At 39.0% G+C, this 16,031-nt stretch overlaps 1 protein-coding gene across 5 annotated transcripts in view; it reads left to right on the top strand.

Moving 5' to 3' along the window:
- LOC148011578 (NOL1/NOP2/sun family protein) overlaps nucleotides 1-16,031 on the top strand; it is a 251,201-nt gene that overhangs the window by 110,742 nt on the left and 124,428 nt on the right. For all 5 annotated transcript variants that reach the window (XM_087670922.1, XM_087670920.1, XM_087670921.1 and 2 more), the window contains 2 exons: nucleotides 287-440; nucleotides 10,976-11,113. In XM_087670922.1, the coding sequence (XP_087527048.1) occupies nucleotides 287-440; nucleotides 10,976-11,113 (292 nt within the window). The remainder of the gene's footprint in view (nucleotides 1-286; nucleotides 441-10,975; nucleotides 11,114-16,031) is intronic.

The raw sequence follows: 16,031 nt of genomic DNA, 5'->3' as shown, positions 1-16,031 counted from the left end.
CCTTCAACATGCTGGAGGTCCAAAGTGTATGACTAAATGTCTAGCTTGTGTGAACTTGACATTAGAAGCTTTCTTAGAATTCATTTTGCAATATTACTGTAGGAATAGTGATTAATAGAGCCCAATCTTCTTTGTGTTTCCATTTTTGCTGTATGTAGTATGGACTTGGTTTTGTAAATGATCAGATTTAAAGCAATGGTATTACAAAGAAATAATGTGGATTATGATTCAACAATTTGCTTGTGGGCCTTTGTGTTTTTGAGATCTAAGCTTTTGTTTTCGCTAGGTGTTTGTACCTGGTGTGCTAGCCTGCAGCGCCCATGTAGAGCAAGGTGATCTGGTTTCAGTGTCGACTGCAATAGAACACCTGGATAAAAATGGTGATTGGGTCACCGGCTTGACTAGAGGAACTATTCTATGCTCAGAGCATGGAAAATCTCGTGAGTCTCATGTCTTGTGATCCTAAGACACAAAGCCTTGTCTTTTATCAAGGAAGCTATTTTAGGATCTTCTTTGCAACCCTTAGAAACCTACATAACAAATGTAAATTTTAGAAAATAGGGTGTTTGGAGGAATAGCTCTTATTTGCATGGAAACACAAAGAGGAAGGAGTGCAAGTCATTATATTCCAAACTAAATCAAAATGACCAAAAGCTTTATGGCTAGTACTATAGTGCATATAATATTAAGGATCTCATTTCAAGTAAGTGTGCATTTCCTTGCAACCATAATACTCTTTTTATTGTTAATTTCTGCAAGCCTAGGACAATTTTTATTTTGGTTTGTCTTCACTTATCTATTGTAGTATAATTCATATGATAGTGCAATTTGTGCTCAGCTTTATAAGTGATGAATTCACCTCTGGAAAATTTCATGTGTTTAACTTCTTGGTTAAAGGCTAGAGTTATGTAAACATTCTATTAAGCTCCTGGAAGATTGAGTTATTTTTAGGCTTCAGTTACAGCAACTTGTTGATAATGAAATATATGCACAACCCACGTAAGTGTGTGTCTATTATGAGGCCTCCAATTGGAAGCTTTGTTTTGTTTAGTTTCAACCGTGTTGGGTGGCATTGCTTGTGAGGAAGTCATAGGCATATCGCCTTAGCTCTGAAATTTACGTATCTTTCCATGAAAAGCTATTGGATTGTGATAACTACTGCCCAGAAAAAGTAATTGGACTGTGACAAGTTTAAGTGAAAAAATAGGTGCGCAAGATCAAAGGGAAGAATTTGAACTAGATAAACTTAAATAGTAAATAGTAAATATGAATCAAATATTGCTCTTGAGGCTTCCTTGTGTGGACCTCCCACCATATCTAAGGGGTGAGTATCTTAATCCACCACTGCAGGGGTGAGTTTGTTGCCGCCATTACCAAATTTTTTGGTGTATTGCTTCAAATTAATAATCAGATCATTGTCTGTGATAATCTTGATCATGGCTTCTTGCTTCAACAAAGCGTAAATTCCAAAAATCCCATCATGAATTATCAATGCTGGCCTAGAATGAGTTGTTTGAGCTTCTCCTTACTTTTCAAGAGTGGACTAGTCTAAAAGCCGCATGATTAGAACCATTGTTGACCAAGAATTTAGGGGAATTTCATGGTACCCTGCTGTGATGAAGTTCAAGAGAGAGCAATCCCAGCTAATCTTGATACCATGGGAAAATCTTTGCTAAATCTTGAAGATACAATGGAAAGAATGATCCCTGAAGTGATTGAGTTCCAAAAGCCTCTTGAAAGAGTCAAGATTTAGCTGAAACTCATGCTGCCCTGTTTTAACGGTTTCAAGAGAGCATAAATTGGGTAGAAGATGGAAGATGGAGGGTTGAATGTCAAGAGATAGGGCTTATTCCAACTCCATTCCAACTCCAAGCAATGATTAGAGATTATGTTCAAGAGTATAGAGCAAGATTTGAAGATTATATGGAAGTAATCAAAGATCTTTACTGTTGTCCATTGGATTCCAGCTTCAATGATGAAAGAATGAAGAATTTGAGGTGGATTGTAGCCTTGATAGATTGTTACAAGAAGTAGATAGTACTTACTGATCCAAATCTATGAAAAGATAATAGTATTGGCTTCTGGTCAGCTTCTGTGCTGAAGCTTCAAGTGTCAAAGTTGAATGGAATCTTTCGTGCTTAGTGGAGAAGCCTTCGTTAAGCCTTAATGAAGAGAATGAGCAAGACATTGCCAAGATTTGAGCCTCTATAGCACTGGTTATCAGGATTTTTACTCTGGTTTTTAGGTGCAAATGGTGCTGATTTGCAACCTGCATATGTTATTATGTGGCCTATAACCTGCTGAATATAGTACTTGTTGGCCTTCAAATGAAGCCTAGAAACATACTTAGCAAGCCTCGTGAGCAGTAGAAACCATGGGAAGAAGATAGGGACTGAAACCATTCATGAGGGTTTAGGAGAAGCTTGGACAAGAAGAGGAAAGCCAAGGTTTCTTGAAAAGTTAACTACAATTTAGTCTTCTCTAAGCTCATTGGGCTCCATTGTCCAAGTTACTTCAAAATTAGTCTCCAGAAAGTTCAGGACCTGCTAAACTAGCATCACAACTGTCATTTCTTCCACAACCTTGTCAGTAGTCTCCAAGATTATCATGGTTAAGAATGGTAAGGCCAGCCAGAGTTATGATGTGACCAAGATCTAACTATAGTTCCATGTCTTCAATTACTGCAACTAAACGTTGACATGAAAAGCCACTCTCGGTCAAAATCTAAGCTTTGGTACCAATGTAAAAGGGCCAGATTCCATAGCCAAAGAAATACAAAATAGACTCAAGAAATCATGGAAGCCATGATCAAGATTATCATAGCCTATGATTTGATTATTAATCTAAAGCAATACACTAAGGAAATTGATAATGGCAGCAAGAATGGTGGAGCAAGGTACTTACCCCTTACAATGGTGGGAGGTCCACGCAAGGAAACCTCAAGAGCAATATTTGATTAATGGCAAAAAGATAATGGACATGTGTTGCACATGAATGTAAAAGAGCCAAACTCCATAGCCAAAGAAATACCAAATAGACTCAAGGAAATATGGAAGCCATGATTAAGATGATCATAGCCTATGATTTGATTATTAATCTGAAGTAATACACCAAGGGAATGGGTAATGGCAGCAAGGAACTCATCCCTTGCAATGGTGGAGCAACATACTCATCCCTTACAATAGTGGGAGGTTCACACAAGGAAGTCTCAAGAGCAATATTTGATTAATGGGCAAAAAATGATGGACCTGTGTTTCACATAGCTTTGCCTGCACCAAAACACCTTCGCTACCACCAAGTCCTATGCTTCATTACATGCCTACTCGGCCTAAAGAAGCTTTGTCCTCAAAGCTTGGAATAAAAATGAGATCTACAAAGAATATAGCAAAGAGCTTGTGAGGAAGTAGATCTATGTAAATAGAGAAGGCCATAATCCCAAGAAGATCCCTCATGAAACATAATGTTGAAGGCAGTGAAATAAGTATAACTCCTATAATTGTCCAATTATTGTAGTTAATAGGAAAAATGCCATAACCTAGTGTAGACATATCAAAATTTATCAAATAATGTATCATTAGGAAATAGACACCAAGTAGAAGCTAGTCTATGTATAAAAGAGACATTTTGACCAAGGTAGGCCAATTGTTTTCATGAAAGAATTTTAATATAGAAAGCTGCCCTATTCTAGAATTCACTGTTCTTCATGTAAAAGCCATGCAAAAGTATCAAGATAGGAGGATGGTTGCTAAGTAGAGTTTTCAAGAGGAAAACCTTACAATTTAGTAAGATATTTCAGCAATGTTATTTCCTTAAAACTTTCTCTCTCTTTCCAATGACTTTTCTTGGCTTATAAATGATAAGGTCACCTTCATTGATTGGAGAGAACTCTTCCAAAACAGCTTTCGATATGGAAGTGTCAAAAATAAGTCATGATGAACAATGATCTACAATGGCACTAATAAGTGGTTTGGACTCACACACTTCTTTAATTGAGAGACATGGAAGAGATCATGATGTACGTGAAGAAGGCAATTCAAGCTTATAAGCAAGCTTTTCCACTAACTTGAAGATGTGGTAAGGGCCATAAAACTGACGAGCAAGCTTACTATTATCTCCCTTCAAAGATGTATATTTAGACTTGGATACTTTGAGACTAACCCACTTACTCTCGTCAAATTTCAATGGTCTTCATTTCTCATCGGCGTAAGCCTTCATGACGTTTTGAGCTTTGCAAATATTTGCCTTGCATTGACTCATCAAAGCTTTCATATTCTCAAGTTCAACCTTAGCTTGTGGGTTTATATCATTATGGAAAAGAGCGGAAAATATTTGCACTTTATATCCATAGAGCGCTTCAAAAGGTGACATGTCAATACTCATATGATGAGTGTTATTGTAACGAAATTCAGCCAAATGTGACCATTGGTCTTAAGAAGCTTGAGCATTATGGCAAAAATTGCGAAGATAGGCTTCCAACCACTTATTGATATGCTTCTTTTATCCATTTTTTTGGGGGTGAAAAGCCATACTAGGAGTCAACTTAGTGCCCATAGAAGAAAATAGATAAAAATTGCCTATAAATTTAGTATCATGATGGGATACTATCTTTAGTGGCATTCCATGAAGCTTGAACATACTCTCCATAAACAGATCAGCCACTTGTTTTGGCTGTAAATTGGACTTTAGTAGGGATGAAATGAGTAGATTTTGTCAATAAATTAACAACTACATAAATGCCATTCTAATTATGTTTCGTTATTGCTAGCAGTCCTGTTTTGAAATCTATGCTAATATTAGTTCATTTGCCGTGAGGAATAGGTAATAGTTGAAGTAATTCACTAGATAGAAGTGTGGAATCTTTATTTTGTTGACATGGAAGACATGGCATGACGTAATCCTTAACATTCCTCTTAATATCCTTCCAATAAAAACTCTTATGAATGGTGTCAAATGTTTTAAATAGCCCGGTGACCTGCTAAAGGTGAAGAATGCATTTCTTGCAAAATGCAATGTTTGGGGCATCAAATAAACCCATCATTTGTACCATAACAATCCATTATGCCATGTAAAATTTGGATACTCTTTTTTTTTTCGTGAAGATAATTGAATTAAGTAGTAAATATTTACATCAAACCGTCAGGTTAGCAATCTCTCTGTATCTCTTACTTTCTGTTACATCAGACCATTAGGTCATCCGAGAAACTCTCTCTCTCTCTCTCTCTCTCTCTCTCTCTCTATTTACATTTTGTTACATCAGACCATCAGGTCCTCAAAGAAAGTGACGAAAGACTTTTAGAACTATGACACAGAGAAAATCACACTGCTAGTGTAGAGCGAACAATGGCCAGCCAATGGGCAGCAATGTCAGGAAGAACTAGGTTAGCTGATATTATAGAAGAAATCTGCCATAGCACTAAACCTCGAATATGGGCCACATGACCGTGGATGCGTGAGACCAAATAAAAAATAAAGGCATTCCGAGTTTGCCAAATATGCCATAAGGCAGTCCATCTAAGGAATTGGAACAGGCGGGAGTAATCAGAATGCAAAGAAGGCATGGAGGGTAGCTTTCCCATAATCCATGACCGGGCTGTTATCCAAAGCTGAGTCGCCGAGAGCCCGACGCTAGAAATAAAACACTAGATTTGTTGCTACTGGACAAGAGGCAAAAAGATGAAGCAATGTTTCATCACATGTAGTGCAAAATACACAACGACCAGTAGAGATCTTTTGGGCATGCAACACCTCTCCAGTTGAAAGACCACCAATCAGCAGTCTCCACAAGAAGACTTTTCCCTGATAGGGAATCTTAGACTTCCAAAGCTGAAGGAATCTTTCCTGCCACTTCTTTTTGTTGTCCCTAATATGCCATAATTTATTCACTTTTGTAGTGACCCATCTCTTGGCCTCCACCATTTGATGGTATATCTGGTTAGCAGACCTCTTCTCAAAATCATATGGAATCACAAACTTCTAGTCACGCCATGGATACAATGGCTGTAGCATTGGTAAAGGAGAGAACCTTTGAAGTTTGACTTGTATGGATGACTAGATATCACAATGTACACGGGTACTCGAAAGTGTTGACGAATACGCCGAAAAGGGTAAAGACAGGACTGCCCAGGAATAACACCATCAAAAATTGTCTGCAACCCCAAACGAGCCATCCGATTAAACTTGAGTCTATGCAAATCTTTGTCCGGCCAATCCAACAACTTGGAGGAGGCTAAGACCTCTCCTTGCAGTGAATTCGCCTCCTTGCGAATCTCAGGAGAGCGCCAAACTGAAAAATGTAAGATCTCCTGCTAGGATGCAATCAAATGAGAAAGGAGAAAAGACGGGGTGGTCTTAATTGGTCTCGAGGAGTTGAGCACATGCTAAACTTTTTACCTCTTCCTTGCTAAAATACTCTCAACATAGTGATTGCGGTTTAATCAAGCAAATACTCTTATATATCATGAATCCACTCTTTGTACAAAGTAGAAATAGAAGAAAGTGAACATGCTTATATTCTTGACAAAGTATCTGCCACAATATTGTTTTTACCTGCCATATATGAAATGTCAAAATCATAGCCTTGAAGTGTAGACAACCACATTTATTACTTAGGAGGTAAAGTGGGCCGAGAAAGGAAATATTTTAGCACTTTATAACCGATCTTTACCTTAAAATGGTTGCTATAGATGTAGTGATGACACTTTTTAATTGCATGAAGAATGGTTAGTATTTCTTGCTTATAAACATGAAGTTGATGTTTCTTTTCGTCCAATTTTTTGCTCTCATATGCGATTACTGTGTAATTCTGTTATAGAAGGACCCCAATACCTCCTCCATTGGCATTTGCACATATAGTGAATTCCTTAGAAAAATTTGTACAATGGGTGCTGAAACTAATATAGATTTCAGCTCATTGAGGCTTTTGTCTGCTATGGATACTTTCTTTAGCAGGTCATTTAATGGAGCCGCAACATGAGCATAATTTTTAATGAATCGTCGATAGAAAGAAGAAAATCTAGGAAAAGCTCTCAAAGATATAGAAGTAGTAGGGATACATCACCTTCTTTGGGTTGACTTTATCACATGAAATTTTATTGCTTTACTTAGCATTTGATTAAAAGTTAATCAAATGTGCTAATGCCACTTGCACATGTGAGATGCAAGTTGATTACTTCACAATATGGGACCCAAGACCTCAAGGTATTAGTTGGTGCCAAAGACAAAAGTTGTTATAAGTTATGCCTGACAGGTACTAGGTGATGGTGTTAAATTTGGGCCTAGACCAATCTATTGGCCACTTATGTCAGTGGTGACATTAGAGACTAGTCATTAATTAATAAATTAATGCTAGTCTTAGGATCAATAAACAAATAAATAATTAATGCCAGTCTAAGGGTCAATAATTACTCAAGGATACTTGGAAGACAAATTGGCCTAGTCAATTCAATTATTAGTTGGTGGAAATAATTTTCTGAGCTTTAGAATAATTATTAAATTAATTTTAGAATTAATATTCTGAAATTTAATTTAATAAATTGGATAATGCTAAAAAATGGGATTAGAAGGTTGCCACTTGGCAAAACTTGCCCATGCAAGTGGGAATGACATTTTTAGGGATTGATGGAAATCTATTTCAACCATTGTGAGGGAGAAGGGAGGCTGTTAGAGAGCAAGGAGAGACTGATGATTTGATTTGCAACCACCATGGATTAGTTTGAGCATGTGATAGCAGCTTTGGAGCCCTCCAAGAGTATGTGAGAGTAGACCAAGGTCCTTTTGGTGTGGACAACAGCATACAGGAGAGGAAAGCATCCTTTTTGGTGGTTCCAAGTTGTAGTAGGTGATAGCTTTCATGGCTGTTTGAGTAGGACAGCAGAAGCTATTTAACATTTCTCGTTGAAATTTTGAAATTTCTCTCTATAACATTCTCCCCCTCTGCGCCATCTCTCAAGTTATCTTAGCATTTTCTAGTGGCTTGAGCCATTAGAGGAAGAGATTTTAGTCAATCTCTACTGTAAACCCTAATTTACAGCATAAATTAGGGTTTGATACTTCAAGATACATGCTCAAAATTGAGGTTCTAGAGCTTGAATTTCAGTAGTTGAATTTGAGGAATTTTAGGCAGATTCAAGATGCTAGCTGAGCAATATTAGATTTGGGGTTGAATTTATCTTTCAAGGAGTAGTATGAAGGTCAGCCAAGGGGCAAATCGGTTTGGAGGCTTGCTTGTCAGCTTTGATAGCAAGTGGCAATTAGATAGGTGGAGAAGGTTAGAGGATCTTAGTTGTACTCCATCCATTTGCAATAAAAGTTGAAGAAATACTGCAAGGGATGCCAATTTTGGGACCAACAGCTTGTCCAATGGCCAAGATTAAGTGGTAACATTTTATGCTTGTTATAATTAGTGCTAAATAAGGTTATTTATTACCCTTTTCAAGGAGGAAGGATGGTTTCACACTCTAATCCCACTCTCACCGACTATGTGGTCCAAATATTCCACCTCATCCTACATGAAAGAACACTTGGATTCTTTTACAAAGAGTCAATGCTTTCTTTATGTGTCCATCACCCCCCTTACATGCTATAAATGCTTATCCTTGGATTTACTATATGTGAGGATATGATTGCAAAAGACAAGGACTGCCTTGAACAAGAATGGATGCAAAATCTTTTTCATTAGGGCCTAAAAAGTGCCTAGAGCATTTGATAGACCAAAAAGCATCACAAGAAACTGATACAATTCCCTCTTAGCTTTAAATGCGGTCTTGTTCTCATCCCTCTCTTTCATGTGAATTTGATGGTATCTTGAAGGTAGGTCAATCTTCATAAAAACCTTGGTATCTTTGAGTTTATCGAGAAGGTTGTCAATGCAAGGAATGGGATACTTGGGCTTGGTATTAGGGATGAAGTCAATTGGATGGTCAACCTCTCTTTTAGGTGGTAATGAAGATGGGGACTGAAATATGTCTTTGTATTCCTCTAACAATTTACTCAATGCCGAATTCTTCTTCTTTCGAGTAGGTGTGGGTTGATCTTCATTTTCTTTAGAAAGAAGAATAGTGAATATGGAAGACCTGACATGATCTTTCTCTTTAATTTCTTCATTGGAATGAGCTCCATATATTTATAATCCACTCTATGCATGGTAATCAGTTGTCCATTCCAAAAGAATTCTATTTGTATGGCATTCAAATCCATAGCAAATTTTCCAACTGTTTCCAGCTAATCACATCCAAGGACAATATCCATGGGTCCCATTTCCAAGGCTAATATGATGGTGAAAGCTTGATAGGAGTGCATGGGCACACTTTATGGTTGGCTTCAAAAGCCCCATTGGTAACTTGTACCCTCAATGGTGTCTCCATATTCTTAGGTAGTAGCTTCAGCCCTTCTAAGGTTTTTGCATTCACAAAGCTATGTGTGCTTTTTATATCTACAAGAATATAGGCAAGTTTGTCATTTAAAAACCCTTTGAACCAAAGAGTATTTTCACCTCTACTACCTATCCATGTATCATGAGATGTCAGACATAATATAGAAGAATCACCCGGGTCAAAAGAAGGGAACCTGCCCATTGGATTATGGAACTCTTTATTTCCAGCTTCATCTTTACGTGACTCCTCTACTATAGGTAAGGTTGACATTTGAAAAAGTTCATGGCTATTTATTTCCTCATCCGATCCCTCTTCTATGATCATGGTGATTTTAGCTCCCTTTGACTTACATTTTGTCTTATGCTCCCCACACGAGCCTTTGGTATACACCTCTTTCAACTTATTGTTAGACACACGCTTTCCTTGTGAGTTATGGCTGTAGGTTTTCCTCCAAAATTTCTCCGTTTAAAATTTGATTTGATTGCAGCATTAGGCCTTGGATTTATTCCCTGTTTTGTGCCATAAACTGTAGGGAAAGTTGGAACCTTGCTATTAGAATTTTAGAATGCGCCCTCTTGTCTAAATACCTTCTTTTGTTGGCTGAATTCCTGTCCCTACCTAGAAGGCTGATTTGAAAGTGTACTTCCTGCAGTTTTGGGCTGAAATGAAGACATGCCTTTACGGCACTTTTGCCTATACCATTCAGCAAGATGAATTGCTTCATGTATGTTCTTGGGTTGCATATTGCACCTACCTCCGAAGAAAGATGTAAATCAGGCCCATAACAACAAAAAAAGCTTTACTTACCTATTTTTGAAGTCAACCAGGGATCTGTTCATTCCTTGGATTGGTAGTGGAGTCGCCCCTTGGGGAAGTGATTTGGCTCCAACATTTAGTTTGTTTAACAGATGCTGTGATTTGGGGTTGTGTTTTAATGATATGGGTGGTGGTGGAGCCACCTCAGGAATTTTATCCTCTATGGAGACTAGTTCTGACTTGGGACATGATTGTTTGTCATAGATCACAGTTACTACATTGCACCTAGTTTGTCATTAATCAGCGTACATGGTGGCTGGTTGCCCTGCCTTTAGCAACAAGCCCTGGCAGCAAAGATCCTCCCCTGCCCCTTAAGCTACAAAAAATTTAGGTCAAGTTAATCTCATCACTAGTGCTCCTTCACTTGGATGGATATATTATCTTCTAAGTGGTGTGTTCAACAGCTGTGTTCCCATTTCAGGAGGTCAGCTCATCTGCAGGAATTCAGCTAAATATGTTCATCACGTCTCAGCTTGTTTCTTTCCACTTTTAATGTTTCATGCCATTTAGGAGGTAATGAATGTGTACTTCAGAAGACCTGAAGTCAAGGATACACAGAAAGGTACTACCAGTGCTTGCTGACATTTGGGAATGATGCCTATTCTTCTCTGGACGAGGTCTTAGACTCTTCTTCAAGATCAATGACAACGTATTATTAGGAACATGAATACAAGTAACAATGCATATCTTGATGTTTTGCCTACTGGATGCTCTTAGAATAGATGTTGCAATCCTTTTGTGTATAACATGTAATTTTTAAGCTCTGTTTGTGTCCTGTGTCTTTCTAGAATTGGACGACGTTGAGCGCAAGAACTGGTACATCGGAAAAGGAAAAGTAGTGCTTTCAAGAACGGCTATGTTTAGGGAATCTCATGGAGTTGCCATAGAAATGATCGATCGAGTTTATCAACTTCCTCCTTTGCATGGTAAAATTACATATAGTGATGCCCCGTGTTATTTCAATGAGCTGATACTGCTGCGATGGTCCTATTAATTCATAATTGGGAGAAATTGTGGTTCCTAAAGTCTGTCTAGCAGACTGGTATATATGAATTTTCAACAAGGTGGATGTGAGGAGTATGAATTCTTAGTTGTATGGGCTATGTGGAACTTGCTGAGCTGAAGTTCTTTGGATAGCTGTTTGTAAGCTAGTGCATGCAAGCTGAGACATTGAATGCTTATTCTTGTGAGCTTCTTTAGGAAGAGTGCAAGGTCAATTGGCTGCCCTTGTGTCTGTGATTAGAAATTTGACTCCACATTTTGAATATTGCAAACTAACATGTGAATGGTCCTGATATGGAGAGCTTAGAGAGGTTTTGAAGCCTCTTTCTGTGTTATGATCTTGGCAAGCAAACTTTTTGAGTATTAAAACTTTCACATGTGAATCATCCCAATTTGGAGAACTAAAAAACGGTTTGAAACTTGTTTCTTGGTTATGATCTTGGCAAGAGACCGTCAAATCCTAAATGGATGTTGAAGTGAGTTTTATTATCATGTGTATGTGGTTGACTAGACTACTACAACCCTGGTGTAACAGGGAGTAGAACTTCTAATTAGGGTGAACTACTATGTTATAGCATGCAGTCAGGAGTAGGGGGTTAGGGCAAGCTATTGGAAATCAGTTAACTATGAACAGTAAGATGAATATAAATTTTCCTTTTTGATGAGTTGTTCAATGGTTTAAACTAAGGGGTTGAATGAATGGAGGTTACTGAAGCTGATACTATGTGTGTACAGAAGCATTTGGTTTTTGAGAGAATAAAACATTATGTGCAAAAAATGGGAGAAAAATTGGCTGTGTATGTGCTGAAGCCCGGATATCCATGCTAAAAGGTCCTGAATTGTGACCTGAACTTGTGATGCTACTCTCGTCCAGGCATGAATTATGACCTCAACTTGCAATGGTATAAACTAGGGATTGAATAAATGGAGGATACTGAAGATATTATGTGTATGCAAAAGCATTTCCAAGACGGTTCTGCTTTAAAATTTGGTTTTTGAGAGAACAGAATTTTGTGTAGCAGATGGGAGCAAAATTGGCTGTATATACGGTGAAGCCTGAATATCCATGCCAAAAGTCCCAAATTGTGACCTGAATGTTGCAGTGCTACTCTCCTCCAGACATGAAAATTGTGCCTTTGTATGACTCTCACAGTGGGTATACTTGTACTAGAGCAAAATGAATACCCTTATCGGGAGATATACTTTTACCTCGCCCCTTTGAGAATAGACCTTATCATAAGCCAGGTGGCTGCACACTGACCACTGGCCATGGACTTTTGCTTTTTGGTTTGCCACACCATGACACGATGCAGATTGCCTAAAGAAATCACCAACCCTGTGGCTTCTAACTCCAAGTTCCTACTGCATCAATTCCACAAATTTATTCAAGAATAGTAGGAGCATGCTATTAAAATATTTTGCACCTCTGTAAGGATTAAACATGAATTGTAGCTTCTTGGGCTTCAATTTGAGCCAATATAACGTGGTAAGCAGCATGGTGCAGAAAGCTGCTTGTCTCGGGGAGAGATGCAATATGATGTGAGCCTCTTGGAAAACAAAGGCTGCACAATTTTAGAGAGTACTGGGGTTAAAAAGTAACGCACGTGAACATCTTTTAACAGTGAGCCTTACAAAGAGTACTAGTAGAGGATATTTTAAAGTGTTCTTTAGTTCAAAGAAAATAGGGCTCAGTGGGTCTAGGGACTAAGATGAAATGCAGTAGCATTTGTACATATCGTGTCTGACATTTGTCACTGTATCGGGAAGTGTTTTGATGCATGCATGCCATTTTAATTTAGTGAGCTCTTGCATTGGGGCCTATAAAGAGCAATGCATGTAACCTATTTTCTATTGTGGATGGCTAGGCTCCACTGCATGTGGCTTCCATTCACTATAAGGCCATCCTTCGAGTCTCGTCAAGAGCTTCTCAGTACAGGAGATGGCACTGCACCACTAGGAAAGGCAAGACCTATAAATATCTCCTCTATGCAAGCCTATCCAGTAGACTTAACATAGGATGAGTGACCAGAGCAAACAATAATGGACTAGTGGAAATTGGTGCCTCAAAAGTACAAGGCGGAGGAATCTCATCAGAGACCCCTTCATTAAGCACAATTCATGCAGCCTCAGCTTGGCGGATTTTGCTTATGAGGTTTCACCTTGTTGGAACTGTTGACTGCCGAAGCCTTTCTCATTCTGTGTCAGAGTTTCTTGGATCGGCTTGTTGTCTCTGCTTAAGCCTATCTCTATTGTATCCTAGTTTGAAACTTGCCTATCTCCACTTTCATATCTCTGCAGCCTTATGCTGAGGATGAAAATCCTCAATCTATTGAGTGGCAAGGACATCTGAAGGCACTATCTGGAAAGCTGTATCCAGCGTGAAATTTGTGTCAGGTAGAGATGCGGGGATTAGAGACACAGGTGCCTCAGCTGGCAGAAAACAATAATGGGATGAGGGGACATTGTTGCCTCAAACAACAAGAAAGAGCAATGCAGTCCCAGCCTGACAAATGATGTTTATGACATCCCATCAGGTCTCCGTGTAAGTCCTATTTCATAAGGCTTCGGCTGATTCTAGTGCATTATTTTACTCATGCACAAGATTCACCCTGCAATATGAAGTTGTGAATGAGTAAAATAATGCACTAGAATCTGATATGAAGCTACTAGGCAACTTCTAGCTGTGACGCATTCTCTTTTGATGGATTTTCCATAGGATTCCATTTTGGTTGCTATCTTTACAAGATTGACACACGTCGTTGATACCTTCCAAATGAGATCATATCAGCAGGCTAAACTTGCTGCATTATCTAAGGGATTGCAAGATAATAATTGCTAGACATATAAATTTTATCAAGGTTTGCATGGTTCCTTTGCTATAGAAAATGTGGTCCATATGCATAATTATGAAGGTGAAATGGTTATAGATCCTCGAGCAATTGTACATATGTGTAGGAACTATTTTCAAGGCTTGTCTGGATTGCAAACCTCTACTTCTCATGCAATCATGGCTGTTTGCTGATTGTTTTGTGATTTGATGAAGACATATGAAGTTATTGTTTCATTTTCTTAGGTTCTGGGGTTGTTAGCACAGTTGGGTCACTTGGAATGCCTTCATCTTTGATTCCACCTTCAAGGTTCAAAGTCGTGTTGCTAGGCTGAAGGGTCTTCTCCATTGGCTGTTCGGATCTAATTCTGCACATTGGTCTTCTCCCTAGGGAGGATTTAGTTTCTTTGAATATGGAAGTTTCTTCTACTATGCCGTGACTCTTGTATTTCTCATGTAATTAATATAAGCACTCGCACGCGCATGCGCGCGCATGCACACACGCACACACACAACACACAGATTGGTTACATGCATTGAATGGTTGAAATGTAGGGTTCAATCTCTTCAAGAGGGGGAATATGCTAAATACAAATTGTTGGCCCGAGCGGAAGCTTTGCATGATAATAACTATCAATCCCATCAGTTATTTGATCGTTTACGCCAAAATACACTCGGGAAAATATTGTGCATTTGTTGGATGAGCAAGGTGATATGGTTATTGAACTTGTCTCCATCATTTAAATGTGCATCAACTTTTATAAATCTTTGTTGGGTCAACAAGAGATTCTTTTTGATGCTGTTCTCTTTGCTCGTCGGCACATTTGTGGCTTGGTTAGTAATGAGGTTAAGCTTGAATGGGTTGATTTGATGGAGGCTGATATCTCAGAGGCTGAAGTGGAGGATGCGCTGTACCATTTACCATGTAGGAAAATCCCTGGCTCGGATAGGCTTCCTAATGAGCTGTTTTCAGCCCATGTTGAGTAGCTTAAGGACCAATTTACTCACCTGTGTCAGCAAGTCTAGAATTCTAGTTTGATGCCTTGATATTGGAATATTGCGGCTATTCGGTTGTCACTCAGTCTTAGTGGTTCTGGTGGGAAGGGGGGACTTGCGGGGGGGTTTCTGTGGGGGGTGGTGGGAAGGATATGAAGGGGTGGAGTAGGGGAGAGGAGGTGGTGGAGGTTGAAGAGGAGGTGGTCGAGGGTGGAGAAGGTGGAGTGGAGGAGGTGAAGGAGCTGGAGGCAGCGAGGGTGCAATGGATTCTGCTATGGGTTCTTTGTATAAAATCTTTTCTAAAATCATTGCTAATAGATTGTAGAAAGTATTCCCGCACTTGGTTCATCCACGTTAATATGGTTTCATTAAGGGATGAAATATCATGCATAATATTTTGAATGTCCAACTGGGTATTGATTATGCCAAAGCCTTTGGCCAACAGGTTGTTATGCTTTAGCTTGATCTTGAAAAGGCATTTGATCATGTCAGCTAGTCTTTCTTGTAGTAGCTCATGTCTACCATGGGCTTTGGTCCTCGCATGACTTCTCTTGTTGATACCATTAGTCAAGGTATTGTGGCACATATTGTACTTAATGGGGGATCATTGATGAAGTTGTCTTCTCTTGTTATCTTCGGCAAGGTTGCCCTCTTCGGCAAGGTTGTCCTCTGAGTCCTTTGCTATTTGCCTTAGTCACTCACCCAATGCTCTCTTTGTTGGATAAGTTGGCTGATCAAGGTGAGATTATTGGCTTGTTTCTTTCCAGTGGTGTCCAACTACATTGATTATGTGGAATCTCTTTGCTTTGGCTTCGGGGCTTCATATTAATGCTTAGAAATCTACATTGATTTCGTGTACGGAGAGTGATTTACAAGCTCTAGGTTGGCAAGGAGCTGTGATTTCTAAAGGAGATATTACCTGACACTTGGGTTATGGTATTGGTGTGGATGTAGCTTTTCGCGCCTTGCTTGATCTGATGTCATCCGTGTGAGAGGGGAGAGGATACGTAGAGATCGAA

This window comes from Lygodium microphyllum, chromosome 28 (genome assembly GCF_053477565.2).
Source record: "Lygodium microphyllum isolate KBCC chromosome 28, Lygodium_microphyllum_v1.1.10, whole genome shotgun sequence".
Lineage (NCBI taxonomy): Eukaryota > Viridiplantae > Streptophyta > Polypodiopsida > Schizaeales > Lygodiaceae > Lygodium > Lygodium microphyllum.
Note: the sequence above shows the minus strand (reverse complement) of the source record. Positions and strands in the feature narration are given on the sequence as shown.